This window comes from Halichoerus grypus, chromosome 14 (assembly GCF_964656455.1).
Source record: "Halichoerus grypus chromosome 14, mHalGry1.hap1.1, whole genome shotgun sequence".
Lineage (NCBI taxonomy): Eukaryota > Metazoa > Chordata > Mammalia > Carnivora > Phocidae > Halichoerus > Halichoerus grypus.
Genome location: NC_135725.1, coordinates 33,117,787 through 33,142,597, shown reverse-complemented (window position 1 = coordinate 33,142,597; position 24,811 = coordinate 33,117,787). Strand labels below are relative to the sequence as shown.

Sequence of the window (24,811 nt, the reverse complement as noted above, 5' to 3'; positions counted from 1 at the left end):
AGGTCCAAGGAAAATTTTAGGCAAAAGGAAAAGCCCCAAATCTGTTTGCTCATCCATAAAGCAATTTTAATTATAGAAAGCCCTATGTCTATAAAAGGAAAATCTTTAAAAGCATAAGTGACATAAGCAGGAATTCAAGATAAAGGCAAAAAACAAAAAACAAAGAAACAAAAAAACTTCCCAATTTTAGTGATCTAGGAACAAATTAAATTTTGATAGACTTGCTCAAAGGAAAATATTCACAACAAATCAACTTAAAGTAGCAGCTTCTAAGTGTTTTCAGGTTAGCCAAAGGTTAAGTTTTAATAGCTAGTAAGATTCTGTGAAAGCAGGGGGCAATATCATTTGTTTATCCTTCCATCTCTAATACCTAGTACAAATATATACGAGATAACCAAATATTCATCCAATGGATGAATTATCCAGAAATAAGCACTTCTATGTTTAAAAAAAAAAAAAATCAGGGGCACCTGGGTGGCTCTGTTGGTTAAGCGTCTGCCTTTGGCTCAGGTCATGATCTCAGAGTCCTGGGATTGAGGCCTGCCTTGGGCTTCCTGCTCAGCGGGGAGTGTGCTTCTCCCTCTCTCTCTCCCTCTGTGCACTCGCACGCGCGCTCTCTCAAAAAATAAAAATCAGTGAAATTTCAAATACCTATGCCCATTACTGAGCTTCACCAAAAAGAGCAAATAAATCTATTAGCCTCTTCAACTAACAGGTTAAATGCAGCTCTGATTAAACATTACAAACAACAGTATAGCCTTCTGAGAGTTTAAGTTCCAGATTTCATGTGTGTTTCAAAATGAGGAAAGGAAGACAATATAAAACTTAATACATTTGTACAAATGGGAAGAAGTGGATTGGAATTTGAAAGCAAGTCTGATGACAAAGCTAAATTTCTTAATCTCTATGCTATATATTAATAGCAGATATAAGGGTTTTTTAAAAAGTGAGGTATTAGAGAGGTGACTGGCCAACAAGTCAGTAAAGCATGTGACTCTTGATCTTGGGGTTGTGAGTTAAAGCCCCACACTGGGTGTAGAGCTTACTTTAAAAACAAAATAAAACAGGGGTACCTCAGTGGCTCAGTCGGTTAAGCACCCGACTCTTGATTTCAGCTTGGGTTTTGATCCCAGGGTAGTGAGTTCATGCCTGCTGAGCTCCATGCTAGGCATGGAGCCTACTTTAAAAAAACAAAACCAGGGGCGCCTGGGTGGCTCAGTCATTAAGCGTCTGCCTTCGGCTCAGGTCATGATCCCAGGGTCCTGGGATCGAGCCCCGCATCGGGCTCCCTGCTCCGCGGGAAGCCTGCTTCTCCCTCTCCCACTCCCCCTGCTTGTGTTCCTTCTCTCGCTGTGTCTCTCTCTGTCAAATAAAATCTTTAAAAAAATAAAAAAATTAAAAAAAATAAAAAAACAAAACCACCCAACAACAACAAAAAACACTATGTCCTATAAATAAAATCCTCTTTAAAAAGAAACAAAAACAGGAGCGCCTGGGTGACACAGTCGGTTAAGCATCCGCCTTCGGTTCAGGTTGTGATCCACGGGTCCTGGGATCAAGCCCTGTGTCAAGCTCCCTGCTCAGCAGTGAGTCTGCTTCTCCCTCTGCCCCTCCCCTTGGCTCATGTATGCTCTCTCTCACTCTCAAATACAGTCTTTTAAAAAAACAAAAACATTTAAAAAAAAGTTAGGTACTAGAAGTAGTTGATAGTCAAAGTACTAACACTGAAAAAAAGCACAGATCTGCTGAGAGTAGTTTATCATGCTTTTTTGCATTAGGTTGGAGACGTGTCAGGGTACTGAGAAATATGCTCAACAGAATTTTTTTTTTTTTATGGATTTGAGAGAGAGAAAGTACTCACAAGCCCACGAGCGGGGGGTTGGGGGAGAGGGAGAGAATCTCATGCGGATTCTGCGATGAGTGCAGAGCCCAATGCAGGGAGTGAGACCATGACTCTGAGACGAAACCAAAAGTCAGACTGGTTAACTGACTGAGCCACCCAGGCATCCCTGTTAAACAGGAAGAATTTAAGTTGACTAGAACTGCTTAACCTTAAGCTCAGACCTACGATACATATATACATTGGCCCTCTTTGAAAACAAATGCATGCCTTCACTGCCCAAAACATTAAGTCAAAAGTAGCAGCTTCTGAACTATTGCCCTTAACCAAAAAGTTAAAATAATGTAAGCTTAACATACAGATGGCTATACACTTACATAGATACATGGATATACAGGAATTCCTATATAAATGTGTGTACACACACACACGCACACACACACACACACACACACACCTCCTTAGTCTGTCAGCTGAGGGCCCTAAAAGCAATGATACTCTAGTAGCAAGGAACATACCTAGACCCTAGATCTTGCTTTCTAATACCATTCTCCAATTAAAAGAATCAAGGCTCCTTAAGAAATGGGTTGATTCCAGGACCGGGGCAAGAAATAACTAAGATGAGCCTGGTGCATCTTCTAATGCCAGAAAGAAAGTGCTTTAACAAAAGCACAAAAAACCCCCACAATAACGGAGGTATATCAAAGGGACACGGGGGAAAATATCCCTACTGATGTGAATGACTAACTGAATAAATGGGGGAAAAGAGACAAGTCTCCCATGTATAAGAATTCTCAATACATTTTGTAGACAATCTACCCTCAAGAAGTGGTTTGTAACTAACCCATCTCCTTATGTGTGGGCTGCATATAGGGACTTCATCTCAAAGAACAAAGTATGAAAAAGGGGTAGGGGAAGAGTAACCTCATAGGGAAGAAACTTGACAAATGCTACCTCATTAGCCAGGTGATTAAGGTTCACATCAACAGTATAATAAGTTACTACTGATGTAAAAACCTAAGGTTTAGCCCATAGGATGTTGGTAGTTTGTATACTAGATAGAATGTGATAAAAATAGCACTTTACCTCTGTGGTCTTCCTCCAAAAAAATATGTAAATCCAGTCTAATGATGAGGAAAACAAGATGAATCCTAATAGAAGGGTATTTTACAAAATTTCTGACCAGTACTCCTCGAAACTATCAAGGTCTTCAAAAACAGTCAGTCTGAAAAACTGTCACAGCCAAGAGGAACAACTATTTAGTATAGCACTAATGTAAATATAATGTATCCTAGATGAGATTCTGGAATAGAAAAAGGATGTTAGATAAAAGCTAAGGAGATATGGTTCATTTATAACTAATGTATCATATTAAGGTAAAATATCAGTTAACAGGGCAAACCAGTGTGGGATATATGGGAAATGTAGTATCTTCCCAATCATGCTATAAATCTAAAATTGTTCTAAAACAAGTTTATTTAGAAAACAACAGAGCGGCGCCTGGGTGGCTCAGTCTGTTAAGTGTCTGCCTTCGGCTCAGGTCATGATCCCGGAGTCCTGGGATGGAGCCCCACATAGGGCTCCCTGCTCAGCAGGGAGTCTACTTCTCCCTCTGCCCCTCAACCCACTCTTACACACTCTCAAATAAAATCTTAAGGAAAAAAAAAAAAAGAAAACAACATAGAGAATACTGGTTAATTCAGAGGGATGATATCAACAGGTGATGTGGACAATATGGAAAGTGGGCATTCAATATTAAGAATTCTAAGTTTTGGGGCACCTGGGTGACTCAGTCAGAGGTCTATGTTTGGCTCAGGTCACGATCCTGGGGTCCTGGGCTGAAGCCCCACGTGGGGCTCCCTGCTCAGTAGGGAACCTGCTTCTCCCTCTCCCTCTGCCCACCACTCCCCACTTACGCTTGCTCCGATCTCAAATCCTTTTTTTTTCCCGATCTCAAATCTTAAAAAATTCTAAATTTTGACTACATAAAAAGCATTGTTTTAGCTGATATAAGTCTTACCCATATCATGTAAATTTATTCCCAAACTTTACATTTTTTTATCATAAATTTTTTTCTTTTACTAAATGATTGTAGCAAGGAAAGCTATTGGTATTTAAAGAACTACCTTACTGATTGCTCATAATGCTCTAATATGTTTATCTTCTTAGACTTTGCAGATATCCATAAATAACTTTGCCTTCTCCAGTATTTACACTTTGTTGTTCTCCTGCCTATCTCCATCATGTAGAAAGATGTTAAGTAACAGCATTAACTGGCTTCCTTGTCTGGCTCCTGTCTTTAATGGGAATGCTTCTGGCTTTTCCCCACCAATAAGCATGATGCTGGTATGGTTTAAAATATTCATCTATTCCATCTGTTCCACTTACAAAGCATTTTTTAAAAAATCAGAAATGGATCTCTTTTTTAGATTAGATCATTTGGGTTTTTTGGCTTATTACTATGATGAATTATATTAATATTACTATATTGGGGGTTGGGTAAAATGGGTGAGGGGTTGACTGTGTGGTAATGGATGGTAACTAGACTTATGGTGGTGATCACCTTGTAGTGTATCAAATTATAAAGCTGTAAACCTGAATTTTAGAAGGCAAATGATAGTTATATACCTGAAACTTCTATATATTTAAAAAAAAAAAAAAATCCAAATAATGGACTATCCCACTTCTTGACAAACTATCTTTGGTCAAGATATTCTGTGCTTTTAACACATAGTCATAATTTTATTTGTTAAATATAATTTTAGTTTTACATCAATATGTAATGATACTGGGGTGCTTTTTGCTCTATTTTAGTATCAGTGTTATATTAAATTTAAAAAACAATGGGAAGTTTTTTTTTTAAATTGTGGGTCAATTTAGATAATTATCTATTCTTTAGAGGTTTAAGGTAATTCATCAGGGTAGCCATCTAGGCCAGGTAGTTTTGACATATAGCTCTTGGCCAGTTTTCTTGATTCTATACGTATGGATTTGTTTCCATTTTTCCTCAGATCAAAAATTATCTCTATTTGCATTTTCTTAATTTACCTCAGCTACTAATTTTTAATTTTTAGCCTTAAAAATGCTCTGAAAAATTGAGTCTTGGTCCCAATTTGTCCCAACCAGTAAGAGTTAAGAAAAAACAGTTTTAAGGATAGGAGAGGATGAAACAAAACTGTCATTCAATTTTTCTACAAAATTTATTAGAATTTGAAAAAGTTGATATATGTATTGACCCTTGTATCTACCAATTGCATTTCTATATGTAGGCAAACAAATCACAGTTTTTTTTTTTTTTTTAATTTTTTTTTTTAAGATTTTATTTATTTGCGAGAGAGAGAATGAGAGACAGAGAGCATGAGAGGGAGGGAGAAGCAGACTCCCTGCTGAGCAGGGAGCCTGATGTGGGACTCGATCCCGGGACTCCAGGATCATGACCTGAGCCGAAGACAGTCGCTTAACCAACTGAGCCACCCAGGGGCCCCCAAATCACAGTTTTAAAAGATAACCATTTATAATAGCATTAAAAACGCAGCCACTAGAAATAAGATATGTAGAGAAAACTGATAAAGCTATAAAAGATCTAAGTTAGTGGAGACATCTATCATGTCCATGGATGAAGGACTCAACATTGTTAAGTTGTCAATTCTCCAAGCTATTCTATAGATACAATCCCCATCAAATCCTCTATTACTTATCTGTAGAGTCTGACAAGCTAATTCTAAAATTTTTACATGCAAGTGTTAAAAGCCAAACACCAAGACACCCTTAAATATGAATAGATTTGGGAGATGTGGGATAGGGAGGTAACAGTCTACTAGGCTACAGTACTTAGAATAGCAAGCATAGGGATACACAAGCAGACCAATAGAACATAGTGGAGAGCAATTTGGCAGTATCCTGTGAGTGAACCAGCACTTCCATTTCTAGGTAACAATTCCTAAAGAAATTCTAGAACAGTGAACCAGGATACACAAAGAAGGTTCAAAACAGGTGAAAGTGGGAAAAGCCCTATTAATCATTGATTAAATATATTATGGCATGTTAATAAAATGAGAATCAAAGCTGAGAAAAAGTAGAATTCTGTTATATAAACTTCAAATATAGGCAAAACAAAACATTTTTTAGAGATAACAAAAGTAACACTAAAACAAAAAAGATCAGAATAGAATAAGTAGTTTACCCCTTAAGTAGAAAGGGAGATAACGTTCTGGTAGTGGCTTTAAAAAGGAATTGGCATTATTCTACTTATCCTCAGTGGAATCACAAAGGTTTTTCCTTTATATTTTTTAGGTTGTACGTACACGTTTTATACATTTATCTACATATTGCACAATTTTCAAAGACTTTTAGAAGTTAAAATATTAACAGCTCAGTCTTTACTTTCAAATGACAATCAATCTTCACTTATTTGCAACATACTAAAGAGAACAGACATCTCTATTTTCACAACTATCAAGTCTAAAGAAGACAACATACCTTATACAGCCCAATGCCAGGATCAATAAGAAAATCACAAGTTGATGTAGACGGCTGACTAGAAGGTCCCACCCTTGGGGTTTTCTTTACTTTAGGTGGGCTATTAGAACAGGGTTTGGCCTGTACATCAATCTGTTTAGATGTGCTAGGAAGATCAGGGTCTGGGCGAACTAGTAGCTGAATTATGTCATTCAGTCCAACATCATAGTCAAATAAAGTATATCCATTTTCCAACTGGAAAAAAAGGATAAAAAAAGATTAAAATGCTTCTCTCAAAACTTGATCTTTCTACATCTTTAGTCACCCAAATGTCCTAGCCAAATTATTAAAATTCATAGCAATGCAATTTAGTGATCCTGAAACCATTCCTATTACTTTATGGCCTCTGATGGCAGCAGCATCTCAGGACCTCAATAAATTGTGGAGAATCATTCCATATTAGCTATCAGGAACACAGCCACTGAAACCAAAAATGTATCATTGCTTACATGACTTCAACATGTAGGCAGAAAAACCCTAGGTTTCTCACCAAGTTTTATTTAAATTAACAGTACCTCAATCCACTGCAAGAAAGGTGAATTCTGAAGGTGAGTGGTTTTATGACCTTGTGTTCATTAAGACATTTAAGTTAACAATTTTGTGTTTCTGAAGCACTGTCAGTAATTTTTTTTAAAAAATCAAGCAGAAAATAATTAAAGCAGGAATTACAAGTCTTGTTCATGCTATTCCACTTGTCTAAAGTTCTCTAATTCTATCCATTTGTAAAGGTTGTCAAGTTGTACCATGAAAAGCCTTCCAGGATGAATAATGAATAAACTATCTTGCAACTTACCCATATTTTGGCAAGGTCTCTGCAATGGATTAAATAGTGACAACCCCTCCTCCCCATTATATTAAAGTCCTAATCCCAAATATCAGTATGTGGGTATCTGGAAATAGGGTCTTTACAGCAGTAATCAAGTTAAAATTAGGTCAAATTGGGTGGGCCCTAAACCACTGTATTTGACATCCTTGTGAAAGGTGTAAATTTGGACCACAGAAGATGTGAAGGCAGCCAGGTGACTAGAGCAATGTATCTACAAACCAAGGAATTTACAAAGGATTGCTAGCAACACTAGAAGCTGAAGGAAACAAGGAAGGATTCTCTATTAGAACCATCAGAGAGAACATGGCCCTGCTAATACTTTTAATTCAGACTCACAGCCTCTGGAAACAGGAGACAATAAATTTCTAATGTTTTAAGCCACCTAGGTTTTGGTGGCTTTGTTACAGAAACCCTTGAAAACTAAGTCTCCATTTTGTTTCTTTATAAAATTCAGTTGGCCATTTTACCATAATACAGTAAGAAAACCAAACTCCATGAAAATCAAAACTATCATTTCCCCAGAAACATTACCAGTTTAATCACTGTTCATTTTTCCTCCCTTTGTATATAATACCCGTCCTCATTCTCAATTCCCTAACACAGGTAGACCATATTTCCAAAGTCCACCAAAGGGAAGAACGAGTTTGTCCTTAAATGATAAACTAATATGCTAAATAATTTTAATTCAAGTGGTCCCAAAACACATCTAGCAAAATCCTACACATTATATTCACAATTTTAACTACAATAAGGGATCAAACAATTCACAAATTTCCCATAGGGAAATTAGACAATATCTCACAGGTTAGTCTACATGCTTATTCCAAATAAGCCTAAGGAGTTTCCCAAATCAATAAGCAGGTAAGCCCTTACAGGGATTAGAGATTAATACTGCTTACCTTATTAAACAAAACAAAACAAAAGCACAACTCCCACCTAATCCTCAACTCCTGGAGAAAAATTCAAGAACCCCCCCCCCCAAAAAAACCTATACATTCACATCTTCATTTTGACATTCTCCAATACCCCTTTCCCCCAAAAAAGGTAAGCCCATACTAGTTCTGGAACTGTTGAAAAAGTACAACTTGATTATAAACATGCAACTGTTGCACATTATGTCTAAGTGGAAGATAAAAACAAACTCTTAACAGTATAGAGCATGCAAAACAAACAAAAAGCCCAGTAATACAATATGCAAATTAACTGAAAGGACATTTCCCAAAATGAAGAAAGCTGTTTCAGTGGTAAAATAATTGGAAATTCAAAGTGCTTCCATAATTTTCCTTTAAAATCTGAGGCACAAGAGTCAGAGGCACAGCGGGGACATTCTTATACTCAATCCCTCTAAGAAGTTTCTACTAAGTGATTGGTCAAAATAATATAAGCTGCTTCAAATGGTATTTGGTTTGAAAGGAAGAGCAATGTCTTAAGTTAGGAAAACACTAAGCATACCAAGGCATGAGGCCCTATTGTAGAAGTTAGGCCCACATTAACATGTAACTTTTCCTTCAATTATTCATGCTTGCTAGGACAGCCACTTTTACCCAGATTATCTACTTCTTCCTTAATTCATAGGTATTCTTCCAGTTTTCCTAAAATAGTGATTACTATCCATTGCATAATAACTTCCACACAGCTAGGCTTTTGTGAAGAATGTTGGAATGAACTGTTACTTGAAAAGTAGTGAAGTTCACCCAAATTTAATGAAAGTACACACTGGAAGTTATTGTCACTTATGTTGTACCTCAAGTGGAGAAGGGATTGAGTCACTTAGAAATCACAAACACCCATGAGTTTCAGGCATGTAACTACAGTCCATCGATGTCTCACAGCTGAAAATGTTTGGGAACTGCCATCCTAGAAGATGGGAGCACAGTATTTAAAATACTAGAGGGGCAAGAATGGCCTTAGAGTGTTTGTTTTTTGCCAGGCTTCAGTCCTGCATCTGTATTGGGTTGAAGAAAGAGATTCCAGGTAATAGCAAGAATTGCAACAGTGATGCAAAGTAAAACTAGGAAGCAAACACCAACTGGCAATGCCTGAGAAGGCAGTGAGAGAAGTCATTCCCAAGGGGTTACTGATAACTTAATGCCCTCGACCTGCATCCCTTAACAATTTTCATGTGTCTTTCATGTCATCTATATAATATAGATATGACACACACATTCTCTCTCCCCTTTAAATAGGCAAATGCTTTTACTTTGTGTTCCGTGTAAAAATAAAGAGTCCAGGGCCAAAAGGGTACTACTAAGTTTTCCTTCAGCTCTGGTTCATGTCCCACCTACAGTGGTATAAACAAAAGAATGAGAGGAAGTGAGAGAATCCTTTCAAAGTAGAAAAACCTCTGGATTCTCAAAATATTTAGAGATCCATCAACATAACTCTTCCTTAAAGACCTAATCCCCAGGATGCAGGCTCAACCTCCCAGAGTAATATCCAAGTAAGGTTACCCTACTCTAACCAGAACTTCTATAGCCCTGAATTGCTGCCCTCTATTTGGACCCTCAAAAGTGGAGTCAATTACACAATTACTCTGCTTTTCAAATTTAATTCGCTGAGATCACCTGGGGACTTCATTAAAAATACAGATTCTACTTCAATAGGCGTGAGGCTCCCAGGTGAAGCTAATGCTGCAGGTCCTGCTGATTCAGGGACCATACTTTGAATAGTAAGAAATTAGGAGATTGACATTCTTCAACATCCATTTTCAAACTCTGGTGGCCATGAGAATCTCCCATGGGGTCTTGTTAAATTCAACCACTTGCAATTCTGGGGTGAGCTGAGCACCTATAATAAATATCCACAAGTGTTGTGGATATTTCTTTCTTGCCTATACCTTACCAAAGACTAAAAGCAGCAAACCTAACATAAAAGGGGTGGGGAATAAGGAGTAAAGGGTACCATTTACATCACAGATACTGTAAATTTGTTTTTATTTATGACATTTTTCACTACATAGCAGTAAAGGGGTGCTTTTCAAATAAGCACAAAGGCATTTTATAGGCTAGGGGCAGCCCTGTGATGCCAATACAGTAGTTGTCGGTTATAGATCTACTACTCTGTCCATAGACTGTGAACTCCAAAGAGTAAGAGAGAATGGAGGGAATAATCACTGCCATGGCTACTCCTCAGCTCACAAAGAAGTCTACACAGCTGAAGCAGTGTCTTCCTTCTGTCTTCAACTCAATGGGGCACCAAAGGTCCATTTTTCATCCCTACTGGTTTATCATTGAGCTGAAGAAATCAAAGTAGTGAGTTAGCAACTCTCCTGGGGGAAGAGGTACAAAAGGGTAATTATCCTCAACAGTTTTTCCCTAAATCCGGAATGAGTTTCCTGGTTTATTGGAAGTCTACTTTGTTGACCTGAATTTAACTCAATTTCTACTTTTTCCTCAAGACAGCCAGGTGCCATGTTTTCTTTTAGTATATTTGATCATTAGACTTTAGGAGTGTTTCCCAGGAACACATTCTCATGCTTCATTTCTATCTCTTGTGAAGTCACCAAAGTATCCCAGCAATTCATGTACTCTTATATCCCTAGCTAAAAAATAAAATTCAGAAGACCTGATTACATAATTTTTATCTTTGACCAAAAGATAAAAAGGTATCAGTCATTGGAGGTATAGCAATATAAATCTAGGTAGTGTTTAACACATATGATTTCAAAAGCAAAGTTTACAGTATAATTGAACACCTGTTTTTACAAGTCAAACAGTAAAGGATCAATATAAAACAGCTTCACACACCTATCAAAGATGCTATCACTTATTTAAAAACAAGTTAAAATAAACCCTGGCTCTTTCTCTCTCAGAGTATAATCTCGTTACCCTGACATTTCTGGTCAGTTTTTGAAGCTAAGCCTATGAAGGGAAGAAAAATACTCCTTTCAAATCCTTTGTGGCTATAGGAAAACGCTACTTCCACCAAATCAAAGAGCTACATTTACTCCAAACCACAGAACTGAAACCAAACTGTGGTCTATCCAACTGGAGAATGCCACCTTTGGGGGGGGGGGGGGGAGAGACAAAATTGGGTAGGCTTGGGTCTCTAGGTATAGATTTCTCGGGTAAGAAAAATCTTCAATGGGCCAGAGCATGGCCATACCATACAACTACCAGAGACACCCACAGACACCCTCACTGCCAAACCACTTTCAGCCTTCAAGTATGTAACGCTGGCTATGCTCCAGTTGCTGTTTTAAAAGCTTGTGTGAGGAGGACTACATCAGAAGGTGAGAAGCAAAAAGAGCAAAACAGTCTTTCATACTCCTTTCCATTCTGGGAATAATCCCCCTTTCTTGCCTATACCTGGGAGTTTAAACCCGATCCCGAATTCCATCAATAGCTCGCTCCTTCAGCCCAAGTCTCTAATCTTCAAGACAGATTCCAATTCTAGAAGAGGAGCCAGAAGTTTTGTAAACCCTTCGAATCTTCAGTGTGTTCAAATCCCTTCACAGTGAAGAGTCAGCCTAGGGTTCTTGAGCCTAAGAGGAAGCGAGTTCTAAGTTTCCCTCCTCCTATTTGGGAGGCGGGAGCGCAGAGGAGCCACGGAAGCAATGCGAGCCGTTAGCCGGGTCAGCGGGGCCGGGAGCCGGAGCCGTCGGCCCTCCCCACTAGCACTCTGGCATGGCCGCCAGAGCCTGCTGCCCTCCCCGCCTCCAGGGGCGCCGACCCCGCAGAGCGCGGGAAGCTAGGGAACCCAGGCGCTCCGGCGGGCTGTGCCAGAGGCTACTGACCGGCTGAGAAAGGGGGGTGAGGTCTCTGCGCTCTGGGTGCCTCCGCTTCTGACCCTGCCAGGCGCACCTGCACTTTGGGGCTCGTAGGGACCCCGCTGCGCCCCCTCGGCGGGGCCTGGGCCTGCACTCTGAGCCTCGCGGGCTGCCCACCCGAAGTGGAGCCAGGTGCTCTCTCTGCACGCGGCGCACCAAGCTCTCGGGCCCGCCCAACCTACGCGTTCTGGCGGCGCCCTGCAGCCCTCTCCCCGGGCTTCCCGAGAGGTGCCGTGGGCTCGCCTCACCTGCTTGCCCCGGTAGAAGAGGCGCTGGCACTCGGGCCGCACGTCGAACAGCGCCCACACCCGCTCGCGCAGCTCCTCAATTGTGGCTTTGCGAGACACGTCCTCAATGGTGCGCGTCTGGGAGCCGTCGATGGTGCGAACCTGAATCCACATCTTGGCGCCGGGAGAGGGGGCTGGCCCGGCTTTGTCTCCCCCTGCGTTCCGGACGCCGCGCCCCGCCCGGCCCGCTTCCCCAGCGGCTCCGGCTCTCCGCGGGCGGCGGGCGAGCGCGCACACAAATGAGGGAAACCGACCAGACGCCGGGACCTCACAAGCGGCGGCGACTCCGAACTCGCGCGCCTGCCCAGCCGGGCTGAGAAGGAAAGGAAACCGGAACCAGTCGCAGGGGCCGCCACTACCGCAGACCCCCACCTCACAAGTAGGAAGAAGCCTTGTCTGCGCCGCGCGGAGTGTTTACTTATAGAGCTCTAGCTCCCACATGGAGGTCACGGCGCCAACCCGGATCTCGCGAGATCGACGGCCGGCTCCGCCTTAAAGAGGAAGCAGCGGGGGTGGGGAGGCGCGGAGGAGAAGGCTACAGACCCGAGAGAACTAAAATGGGCGGGGGCGGGGAGGGCGGGGTGGAGGGGCGGGGCTGCGGAGAGCCGTTACTTGCCGCTTCTACTGCACCTGGGCCCTGGAAACGCCCTCTAGTCTTCGGGTTTCGCGCGGTTACAAAGCCCACCGCACGGGTTCCCGTTTTAGTCTTGGTTTTGGGACCCAGGGGGCTAGCGACTCCTCAGGCCTAAGCGGTTACGGTTTCTGTGGTCTCAAAAATACATCCAAAAAAAGCAACTCTGACGTGCGCTTGTATGATCATGAAAATGGGGGTGCGGGCGGGCGCGGCCTAAATTTCTGAGAAAGCACATAAGGAAGTGAGCCTGCTCCACCGCGCCCGGCCGAACACGGCCCGCCCCGCGGCGCGGCGGGGTCCGCCGCCCGGGAAAGGACCCAGGACCCTTCTGCTTCGCGAACTTCCTACTGGGCCCGAATTTCCCGCCGAGCCCGAATGCTGTCTTCGCGCGGAAACCTGCTTCCTGTGGTTTCCCGCGGCTGGGTCAAGGTGGAGGCTTCAGGTCGCAGGCCGCTGCTCCCGCTGGTATCGCTCTCTCTGATCCGACGCGCTCAGGCCTGGACCTTTGGCCACAGAGGTTTTGGTGTTGCCACCTGGAGCGCCGCTCGCCAGAATCGGACGTTTCTGATTGTGGACCTTCCTTGTCAGTGCGCCTTTGTCCTAAGGGATTGAAGGGTCATGGAAAACACTTATAAAGGATGCAGAACTACACAACTCAGAAGAAAAAACTCCGAAGATCCTACCAGGAATAAATTCTCAGAAATAGGCCCAATGCGGGATTACCTAACAGTGGGTTTATTTAAAATGAAAATGTCTTCATAAGAAGGAAGAGAACATATGAAAGTAGAGCTGTATAGAGGGATATAGCTATAAAATAATATATATAACAAAATTTGGACTTTATACTTGCCATAATCCATAACTTGACTATTCAGACTGGTGCTAATTATTACCATAAAGGTAGAGCAGCAATTTTGTAATAACCGATTCAAATAATTACAGGTCTGGTGAAGTCCAGAAGTAACATAAAAAAAAAAAGGATGGTCCAACATGGAAGAGACAGAAAAAATGGAATACTTCCACATATTTTGGGTCTCTGCTCTTCCTGAAAATTTTACATTCACTTATATCTTCTAAATATAATTCATCTTATCTGCTCCTGATTTAAGTACAGCAAATACTGAATATTCATTACATGTGTAAATGAGATGATGGAGATATGTAAAGCACACTTCTAACCTGCCCCAGTAAGGAATAGCTATTTGCTATTATAAGAACATGCTATTATACCCTTGTGAAGACATGTTAAGAGTTTCTTTAATTCTCTGCATACAGAGAATTTACAACCTAGTTCAGGTAAGATTTAGAAAAGATGAAAATACTAAAGAATTGTTTAGTACTAAGTAGTTTGTTGTCAGTTTAAACAGTAATTAGCAATGAAAGAAGGGGGACTGGAATGATCTGGAAGGGTAAGGATAGGGGTACAACTTGACCTAAGTTAGATGGTATATTGTAATGGGGGCAGCATTTAAATGTTCAACTCATAGATGAGATAGATCTGAATTATAATCCCAGTTTTGATGTTTACTTCAAATATGATCTTGGACCAATTATTTGTTTTAATTTCCTCAATGTAAAATGGTGTTTATAACATTTAATGAATGTATAGTGTTTAGCATAGCGCCCATCCCTTGGTAGGACACAATAAATTATTTTTGTGGATTTAGATAAGCAGAGAATGCCTAAAGAGAAGAGAATGCTTACACACAGAAAGTTTGCATTTTTACAGGTCAGAAGAGATTGTGTATCAGAGAAAGGTTTACTAGATAGAGAAGGGCAGAGTGTCAAGATTAGCATTCAAAGCAGTAAGTTTTGCAGGCCCCAGGGAGAAACTAAAATTTTAAGGAGTCCACTGATGCATTAAATATGCATTTGGAAAGATAACAGAAGGAATTTTGAAGGATGCCTTAGGGAAAAACTAAGGGACCAGTCAGAAAGTTTAGTGAAGAAGCAATTGTGTCAATTTCAGTGAAATTTTGTGGCAGTGGATAAGAGAAGAAAGAGCAGATTCCAGAATATTCTAGAAAATCAAGCCTCCCAGACTTGTAAGATGTGTGACTATGAGGGATGTGGAAATGTGAAATGCTGAGACTAATTCCTGGGTTTCTAGTTTGGGAGAAAAATGGATGCTCTTAACTGAACTAGATGGAGATGTATAACTGACCATTGGAAATATAAGTCCAAAGTTTTGAAGGGAAGTAGAAAAGTTCTGAAAGAGGAACTAGTCAAGACTTTCTGTACTCACCCCCATGAGGGGATTTATCCTTGTTAATGTGGTGGAGAACTTTTGGGGGGAAAACTGTCAAAATTGGTATCTACTTGGACTGTATAGGATTTGTGTTAATCCAATCAATATAGATCCCAAAGGATTGGTAGGACAGGATTTAGAGGTGTGAGACCCAGAAGAGATATATTTGTCCTGTGTAGACCAAATTAATTACCTCTTGAAACATAAGCTTATGTGTGTAGTAAGTTACTTAGGATATAAATAAGTAATTGCAAATAGTGTTTCTATATGTAACAAAATACACCCTTCTGTGTTTCTCCACACAGTACATATTGTAACTAAGGTTTCCCCTCTTTCCCTACATGCCTTTGCCTACTTAGAAAGTTGCCGAGTTGAAAAAGCAAGATAGAAGTTCTCTGACAAAAACCAAAATATCAGACAGTTCTGACATAACATGCTTCATTATCACATGAGTAGCTGAAACAACTTGGATGTGAACAGGCAAAGAAAAGAGGAATTATTTATGTAGCTAAAAAGCAAATACTGAAATTTATGCCATCAGTCATGACTCAAAATTTGTTCAAGTTAAAACAGGCAAAACAGAAAACGATTGATTTTTGAGCTAATTATTCTAGACTCCTCACACCACAGAATATCTCCAGTTTTCTCACCTAATGTCCCATAGTTAACAACTTTTATGTATATTAAAAAAGAGAATTTCAATTTGTTCTCTGAAGCTACGATTAGCACCTTTTCATCAGCACTTCTATGTTGGTGGTCTTCCTTTTTCTCCACCAGAGCCACTCTACCTGCTTGCTGTCCTGGAGTCCAATGGCAAGGAATACATCAATGGAATCAGTGCTCTCAGGCTTCTAGTTGAGTCTGGCCACTGGAAAGGAAGCACAAATAGAAAACTAAAGGAATGAGGTCAGTATATTTATTCCACTGGCTTTCCCCCTGAAAGTTCATCTCTAGCTATCTGTTGCCTTCCTGGGAAGTCACTACTCCTCTTAAAGTAGCCTACTCTACATGACCTTTCGTTTCTCTTGTTGCTTTGGGTCTACAGATTGTTAACAGTTCTACAGTCCTAGATCCATGCATATTCCTTCAGTTTTCTGTATCATGGCCCATACCCTTTCATTTGGTCCCTTGTAAGTGTATGTGTGTGTTGGGGTGGGGGGTGTCATTAAAGTACCTTAACTGAAGGAGAACTACATGTTATGAGAAGTGAACTAAAATTTCCATTGACAAAAAAATACTTTATATTGTGGCTCATTACTTAAATTAGCTATATTTTAAGGGGTATGCTCCTTTTTAATAGAATCACAGATTTTTACTGTGGACATCTGCTTTAGAGATCATTCCTGTCTATCTTCTCTTTAACAAATAAGAAAATGATTTGGATAAGGATGTGTAATCAATGAATAACAGTGTTAGAGCTTAGACTCCTGTGTCCTTCCTCTTTAGACAATGTTCTTTGCCTTTCAGCTGTCCCTCTTTTGTTTCTCCCAAGGCTTCTCCATTCACTTTGTCTAGAGAATAATCCTTGTCCTTCCTGCAATGAGTGCCTCTCACTGGTTCTTTGATGGCTCAGATAGAAGTGGGGACCTGGGATTCTCACTAAAGACTTACAGTTTATCCATGTTTTCAGTCACATGCTTTCTCCTACCTTCTAAAAAAATTTTTTTAAAGATGTTAGTTTTAAGTAATCTCTACACCCAACATGGGGCTCAAACTCACAACACTGAGATCAAGAATCACATGCTCTACCAACTGAGCCAGCCAGGTACTCCTCCTCTCTTCTAGAACTGGTCCTCCTCTCTGAGGGTCTTTGGATCAATTCAGCTCAGATTTCCCCCACTGGAGGCAGGTAACTATTTTCTAGTGATGGGGTCAATTCTAGTTACAACTTGCTCTATGAAACAAATGTTAGAGGTTTAAAATAACAACAGTGCCTTTACTGTTTTTCACATTTTCTGTAGCACAGGAGTTCTAAATTGACTCAGTTGGAAAGCCTGAGTTCTGGCTCAGAATTTATTATGTTATTGTAATCAGATAGAGCTAAAACTGGAAGAATGGAGACTAGAGCAATTGGGAACTATCTAGGCATGTCACCCTTGGAAGTTTCAGGACTTCTCCACGGACTTCTCTATGTGGGCTAGTTTGGGCTTTCTCACAGCATGGCTGCCTCAGAGTAGTCAGGCTCCTTAACATGGTAATTGAAGACTTTAAGGGTGAGAATTCCAGTGAGCAAAGTATAAGCTGCATCACCTTTATGGCTTTGTTTGAAAGTCCTATAGCATCACCTGTACCATACTCTTTTGACCAAAACATTTATAAAAGCCCATTCAGTTTCAGGAGGAGGGGATACATACCCCACCTCTTGATGGGAGGGGTGTCAAAAGTCATATTTTAAGAAGAACATATGGGATGGAAGATACTGTTGCAGCCATTTTGGGGAAATAGAAACTTCTATAACTTCTCCGTCTAATTTCTTCCATCTTTCTTTTTTTGTATAACCAAAGAGTTTTTAAATTATGAAATACATCAGTCATACAAAAAAGGTATAGAGAATAGTATAAACCCTTTTGTATTCACCACTTTGCTTTAGAAATAAAGCATTTCGAGTAGTTAAAATCCCTCTCTGCTTACATTCTCTCTCTTTTCCAAAGAGAGAAACATGGTCTTGAATTGAGTATTTATTATTGCCATGCCTGTCTTTATACTTTTAATGCATGTATCTCTAAAAAATAGTAAATTTGAGGTCTTTTTACAGTTTATATAACATGATTCTTTATAACATTGAAACGTTTTAACTCAATATTATTTTTCTGAGATTTATTTGCATTAACGTATAGCTCTAGTGCAAACTATTAAAGGTTCAGATGGGGAATATGTTAAAGTTTTGTGGACAGATGATATCTTGCAACTTTTCATCCTACACTTGTAATACAAAAACGGCTACTTAATACATAAATGTGCCTTTGTTCTGATAAGACTTTATGAAAATAGGTGGCAGGGTGCAGAATTGCTGACCCCAGATCTAATATAAAAATTATAACACTACAAATATCTCATGTTCCCTAAACGTTACTTTAGGTTATAACCCATCGCCAACCCCATCCTTATCATATACCTTTGCCTTAAGAAATTTTGAGCAACACTGACTTAAGAGTGAAATTGGCAGTTTTACTAAATTTTGATTTGTGGAAAGCCTCATTGGACTCTAGTTTTCACCTTTTATTCTTGAGGGTAAAGGTCAGTAAACCCCTGTCTTTAGACCCCTCTGGCCACCCTCTTTTGAATTTGCCCAGGCTCTTTCTTACCATGCCTTCTCTGCCTAGAAAATTTCAACACCTATGTCATGATTTCCCTCAAATGCCACTTCCTCCAGGCTGACTTTCCTGATACTCCCCAGCTGAAGGAAATGCTTCACCTGTATTCTCAAACTTAGTTCATGTCTCTACTCTAACACTTAACTCAGAGCTGTAATTTGTTTGCATAACTGTCTTTCCCCATTAAATTTTTGATTCCCTAGAGGACAGGGACTTAGTCTATTTATCTTTGTTTCCAACACAAAAGTCAGTGCTTGGTGCCTAGATACACGTGGTTGTTATCTAGAGTCTATTCAGGTATCTAATTGGACCAAGAAACAAATTTACATAATCTGCAGACCTCTAAAGGCAGAGATACCACTTTCTTCATCATTCTATCCCACCTCAACCTAGAACATTTCTTCATGTCCTCCTATGTCCTCTTTGAAGGGAAGTAGGTAAATCATGTATTCTTTTATACAAATAACTATAATTTTTGTATAGAGAAAACTTTGCTCTACATTTTCTTATAATCTGAATTTCCAGGTACTAAGAGATTGAATGCCTTTAAAACTAATTGCTATTTATGAAGAAGTATAAGAAAATTGAGGTAATAAAAAATAGATTTTTTGTCTAGACTAGTACAGAGGAAAAAATACAGTGTTTCAATCTCACTAATGTATTTAGTTTGCTATGAGGATTACTGCCTGTGAAGGGGAAAGGTGATTAACATAAATACATTCTATAGAAAGGTGTTTTCCCCCCATTTTCCAATTGAAAACACATGTTGACATTATTTTGCTGATTTGCATGAGCAAGAAATCCTTTATAACTGATCCATATCCATTTAGTAATTAGTTTATTTAATGAAGTTTAATGAAAGTATGTAGCATGTATGGGCTCTAGAATCGAAGAGACCCGAATTTGACTGCAATCTGCTAATTGTCAGTGTCATAGCATTGGGCAACTTACTTAATTTCTCTGAGCCTTGATTTCTGTATCTGAAATAGAGTGCCACAAGAACCAAATGAGACAAAGTCTCTTTGCATAGGCACTTGATAATGGTTAATTTCTTCTGTTGTTTTTTTTTTCCCACAATATCTGAACGCATTCTGTCAATAGAATTTATTCTGGTTTTCGAATGATTCTGTTGATGATTTGAGACAATAAAGAATTTGGAATGGGAAGCAGTGTTGTCATTTTTAGTCCATTTTATGGATTTGGGTTTATGAGCTTGAAGAAGCTCTTTCCGATAGGGTTCCAGTCAGCTTAAGATGGAGATGAATTATGAAGTGCTAACTTCTGCTTGGCAGATTTGCATATATCTAAATTATTTTTGTGTTTCATTAGTTCAACAAGCAAATCATAATATTTATAAGGCACTTTAAGGAGCTTTCTATCCTCTTATGAAATCCCAGAGGATTTCCAAAACTCAGAAAGATCTACTATTTGCCTTCTCTCTGCTCATTCCCAGACTCTAAGTTTAAAATCTAAAACACAATTTTGTAAAGCCAAAAGAAAAAAAAATCACAATACAATTGCAAAAATATTTACAGTGATATAATAGTCTCATTTTCTTCCTGGTACCTAAAATGATATTTACACTGTACAAATAAACCAAATATATCTATGTACTCCCTATAAAACTGTACTATTAAAATTGCATTTTTAGGGGTGCCTGGGTGGCTCAATCATTAAGCGTCTGCCTTCGGCTCAGGTCATGATCCCAGGGTCCTGGGATCAAGCCCCGCATCGGGCTCCCTGCTCAACGGGAAGCCTGCTTCTCCCTCTCCCACTCCCCCAGCTTGTGTTCCCTCTCTCGCTGTCCCTCTCTCTGTCAGATAAATAAATAAAATCTTTAAAATTAAAAAATTAAAAAAATACATTTTTATAAAGTTTCCATACAGTGAGGAAATTTTGTTATCCCTTTTAGGTTGTTGAATGAGAATTTTTAAAGGATATTTACCCTACATATTTTCTTTTATAAACTACCATGAAGATTTTTTATTGTGAAATTTAATATAATTTATAAACTACAAAAAATTTTAGCAAAAGACTACATTAGACTAAGAGTTAGCAGGGACTGGGTTGAGCAAGATCATAGTTTTTCTTGACTATCGATTTCCTATCTCTAAATTGTAATGAGCAGGAAAAGTAATATTGCATTAGAATAAACCACTAGTGATTAGCTGGTGGTGAGGTGGCTGATAGCTTAAGCTTTAGAGTCAGCTCTGGAGTCAACTCTGTGAGGCAAACCTCAGTTTTCTCAACTGTAATCTATTATTTACCTAATAGATTTATGGTAAGAATAAATGAGATATCATATGTAAGTACTTGACATTCCATTCAGTGAATGTTAAGTACCATTATCAGCAGTAGCAACTATTGGCAGGACTCAAAAGCAATTGTGTTTGAGTTTTTCATAATGATAATTAAGAATTTTTTTCCGAGACACTGGGTGGCTCAGTCCATTAAGTGTCTGCCTTTGGCTCAGGTTATGATCCTAGAGTCCTGGGATCTAGTCCCACATTTGGCTCCCTGCTCAGCGGGGAACCTGCTTCTCCCTCTCCCTCTGCCCCTCCCCCTGCTTCTGGTCTCTCTCTCTCTCTCTCTGACAAATAAATAAATAAATAAGAATTTTTTTTTCATCAAGTACTTGTGATATACTTCCTGTATTTGTTAGATTTTACTGCATTACAAGCCACCTCAAAACTTAGAGGCTTAAAACAACAGCCATTTATTTCATTCGTTATTCTATGTGTTAAGAATTTGGACTAGGCTCAACTAAATGGTTCTTCAGGTTTCAGATGATGGCTGGCTGGTTTAGAATGGCCTTACCTGAAATGATCTGTCACTGAACCATATGGGTCTAGCCTGGGTTTATTCACATGGTAGATGTGCAGGGTTCTAAGAAAGCCAGTGGAAGCCTACAAGACCTCTTGAGGCCTAGACCTAGAATTGGCACAGTGTCAATTCATCAGATTTTATTGAACAAATCAAGTACAAGCCCAGCCCAAATTCAAGGAGAGGGAGAATTGACTCCCCTTCTTGACAGGAGGAACTGCAAAGACTCATTGCAAAGGGGTAGGGAGGGAAATAATTATGGCCATTTTGTAATTTATCTAAAACACCATCTATTAATCCTAGATGTAATAGATTATCCATTGGTAATCTTTTATAGCATTAGTAAGCTTGTTACTCTATTTCTTATAATCCACCAATCTCTCAGTCTAACCACAGATTGCTACTGTAAGTGCGCTTCATATATTTGCTGGTTCAGGCTGAATTTCTTGTCACATGACTGGTTGGTGCTAGTAAACTTTGATCTACCTCAAATTTGTGACACAGTATCATTTTATCTAATCCCAGCTAGGGCAAAATTATATACTTTCTTGAGTGACCCCTTAGAATATATCATGGTACAATCTGAAAGATGTTAGGAATTATTGTTTTGTTTTATATCCATAGCAATAAAAAATGTTTTTAAGAATATCACAACAATGTTTAGTTTCTTAAAACTTACCACAGGTCCCAGGAGAATGGACTAAAGATAAAGACTGACAATGTTGAGTGGTAGCAAGAATAAAGAGCAACTGGGACTTTCATACCTTGCAGGATGGGAACACAGATTGATTCAACCAAATCTGAAACCTGGGCAGTTTCTACATACCTACCCTAGGAGCAATTCTACTCATAGGTATATATGCAACAGAAATTAATGCATATGTCCAACAAAATATGTACAAGAATGTTTGTAGTAGCTTTAGTTATAATAGCTCCAAGTTGGAAACCACCTAAATATCTATAAATAGGAGAATGAACAAACAAATTGTAGTATATTTATACCATGGAATTCTACACAGCAATAGAAAAGAATGGGCTACTAATATATGCCACAATATGAATGAATCTCAGAGTCATTATGTTGAGTAAATGAAGCCAGGCACAAAAAGTATATACTGTATGATTTCTTATATAAAGTTCAAGAAAATGCAAATTTAATCCATAGTGTTAGAAGTCAAAACTTTGGAGAATGAAGGAATTGGTGGTGTTGACTGAGAGAGTACAAGAGAAACTTCTGGGTGATAGTAATATTCTATATTATGATCTGGATAGTGGCCACAGGAGAGTTTATATATGGAAAATTTTACTTATGAGGTGTTCATTTTATGTATATTGAATGTTTATATATACCTATACACACATAGTTATATGGATATCCTTCTTAGAAAAAGTGGACTTTTTATGTCTACCTATGGGTGGTATAAATGAAAATGAAAATTCTAGCTTTAGCATTGATCTGAATTGAGAAATTAACTTTCCACTCTTCTCCCTCCTTTTTTAGAGACTAATTAGGGAGAAAGTCCAGTATAAGAGTTTGATCTGGTCAAAGATAAAGAAATTTAAAAGCTTGGCAAGATGGTGGAGGAGTAGGAGACCTGGATTTCGTCTCCTCTCAGGAATTCAGCTGGATAGGGATCAAACCAATCTGAACACCTATGAACTCAACAGGAGATCGAAGAAAAGAAGAGCAACAACTCTCTGAACAGAAAAGCGGTGACCACTTTCTGGAAGGTAGGACGTGCGGAGAAGTGAATCCGAGGTGATATTCGGGAGGATAGACGGCAGGCGAGGGGCCTCCGTCGGCCGCTTCTGGCAAGTGATAGAACCACGGAGCACAAAATCGGAACTTTTAGAAGTCTGCTCCACTGAGGGACGTCATTCCGGTGGCTAAGTGAGGGGTGGAACCCTTGTGGGACAGTGTGGTCTCAGGACCCTCGGGGTCACAGAAAGACCGGGGCTGCCTGAGTGTGGCAGAGCTCCCAGGTATCGGAGCGGGGAAGCCGGCTGCAGAGACAGAGCCCAGGCGCGGGCTCTCAGCTCGGGGTTGCCATAAACCGTGATCCACGGCACAGTCGGGCCACTGCTCCTCCAGCAGGGACCGAACAAGCAGCAGATCCGGGGAGACTCCCCTTCCTCCCCTGGGAGGAGAGGTGCGGGAGCGCACCGCAGGAATCTGCTGGGTTTGGAGACTCCACACAGGGTCGGGTGCCAGAGATAGAAACGCGCGGTCACAGGCCAGGTGAGCACGGAGTGTGGCCGGAGACCGGGGAGGCGGGAGTGACTGGCGGCTTTTCTCTGGGGGCTCACTGAGGAGCGGGGCCCAAGTTCTCGGCTCCTCCGAGGCAGAGATTGGGAGGCCGCCATTTTCACTCTCCGCCTCCAAACCTGTACAGAAAGCTTGAAGGGAACAAAAGCTCCGGAGAGCAAACCCGAGCAGATTACTTAGTCCGGACCGGGCAAGGGTGGGGCAATTCTGCCTCCAGCAAAGACTTTTGGAAACCATGGCAACAGGCCCCTCCCCCAGAAGATCAGCGAGAACACCCAGCCAAGACCAAGTTTACTGATCAATGAGAACGGCAGAACTCCAGCACTAGGGTAATAATGCACATAGAATTCATGGCTTTTTTTACCATGATTCTTTAGTCTGTCAAAGTTAATTTTTTTTAACTGTTTTTTTTTTTTTTGAATTTTTCTTTTTCCCTTTTTCAACCAACATCTTATCAATCCCTTTTTTAAAAAAAACATTTTTATTTTTCATTTTAGAGTCATATTCTATCCCTTCATAGTAGTTACCTGTATTTTTGGCGTATATATATATAAGTTGTTCTCTCTTTAAAATTTTGAGATAGTTTCTTCTAACAGATCAAAATATACCCTAAATCTCTATTGTATGGTTTTTTCCTACTCCCCTGCTTGGTCACATTCTCTCCCTTTTTTTTTTCTCTCTTTTTTTTAAATCCTCTTCTTTCTTTTTTCAAACAACTTCTTATCAATTCCTTTTATAAATTTTTTTATAATTTCCATCTTTACAGTCATATTCCATCCCTTCATCATATCAACCCATATTTTTGTACATATATAAGTTTTTCTTTCTTTAAAATTTTGGGAGGCACCTTCTTCTAACAGACCAAATACACCCAAAATCTAGTGTGTGGCACTGATCTATATACCAGCCTGATCATATTTGATCACATTCTGGTTTTTTTTGTTTTGTTCTGTTTTTGTTTGTTTTTATCTTTATCTTTTTCTTTTCCTTTTTTTTTTTTCTTTTTCTTTTTTCTCTATTTCCCTTTCTTTTCCCACTGCTTCAGGTCTTTTCCGATTTCTTTAGAGTATATTTTCTGGGAACGTTGTTACCCTGTTAGCATTTTGTTCTCTCATTAATCTATTCTCCTCTGGACAAAATGACAAGACGGAAAAAATCACCTCAACAGAAAGAACAAGAGGTAGTACCGACTGCCAGGGACCTACTCAATACGGACATTAGTACGATGTCAGATCTAGAGTTCAGAATCATCACTTTAAAGATACTAGCTGGGCTTGAAAAGAGCAT

The 24,811-nt window shown here is 39.7% G+C and overlaps 1 protein-coding gene and 1 long non-coding RNA gene across 4 annotated transcripts in view; one reads left to right on the top strand and one right to left on the bottom strand.

The window, feature by feature from the left end:
• The window catches only part of UHRF2 (ubiquitin like with PHD and ring finger domains 2), a 91,887-nt gene extending 79,188 nt beyond the window's left edge, over positions 1 to 12,699 (bottom strand). Inside the window, exons 1-2 of one of the 3 annotated variants that reach the window (XM_078062179.1) lie at positions 12,201 to 12,699; positions 6,320 to 6,553 (exon numbers count right to left, since the gene is read on the bottom strand). In XM_078062179.1, coding sequence (XP_077918305.1) covers positions 6,320 to 6,553; positions 12,201 to 12,353 — 387 coding nt within the window. In that variant the 5' untranslated portion in view covers positions 12,354 to 12,699. The remainder of the gene's footprint in view (positions 1 to 6,319; positions 6,554 to 12,200) is intronic. The other 2 variants (XM_036065806.2, XM_078062180.1) reach the window with 2 other exon arrangements.
• A 169-nt stretch (positions 12,700 to 12,868) lies between these two features.
• Positions 12,869 to 23,978, top strand: LOC144380038 (uncharacterized). Its single transcript, XR_013443757.1, has 3 exons — positions 12,869 to 14,169; positions 15,899 to 16,027; positions 22,760 to 23,978. It is a non-coding gene; the product is annotated as an uncharacterized LOC144380038 (long non-coding RNA).
• The last annotated feature ends 833 nt before the right edge of the window (positions 23,979 to 24,811 follow it).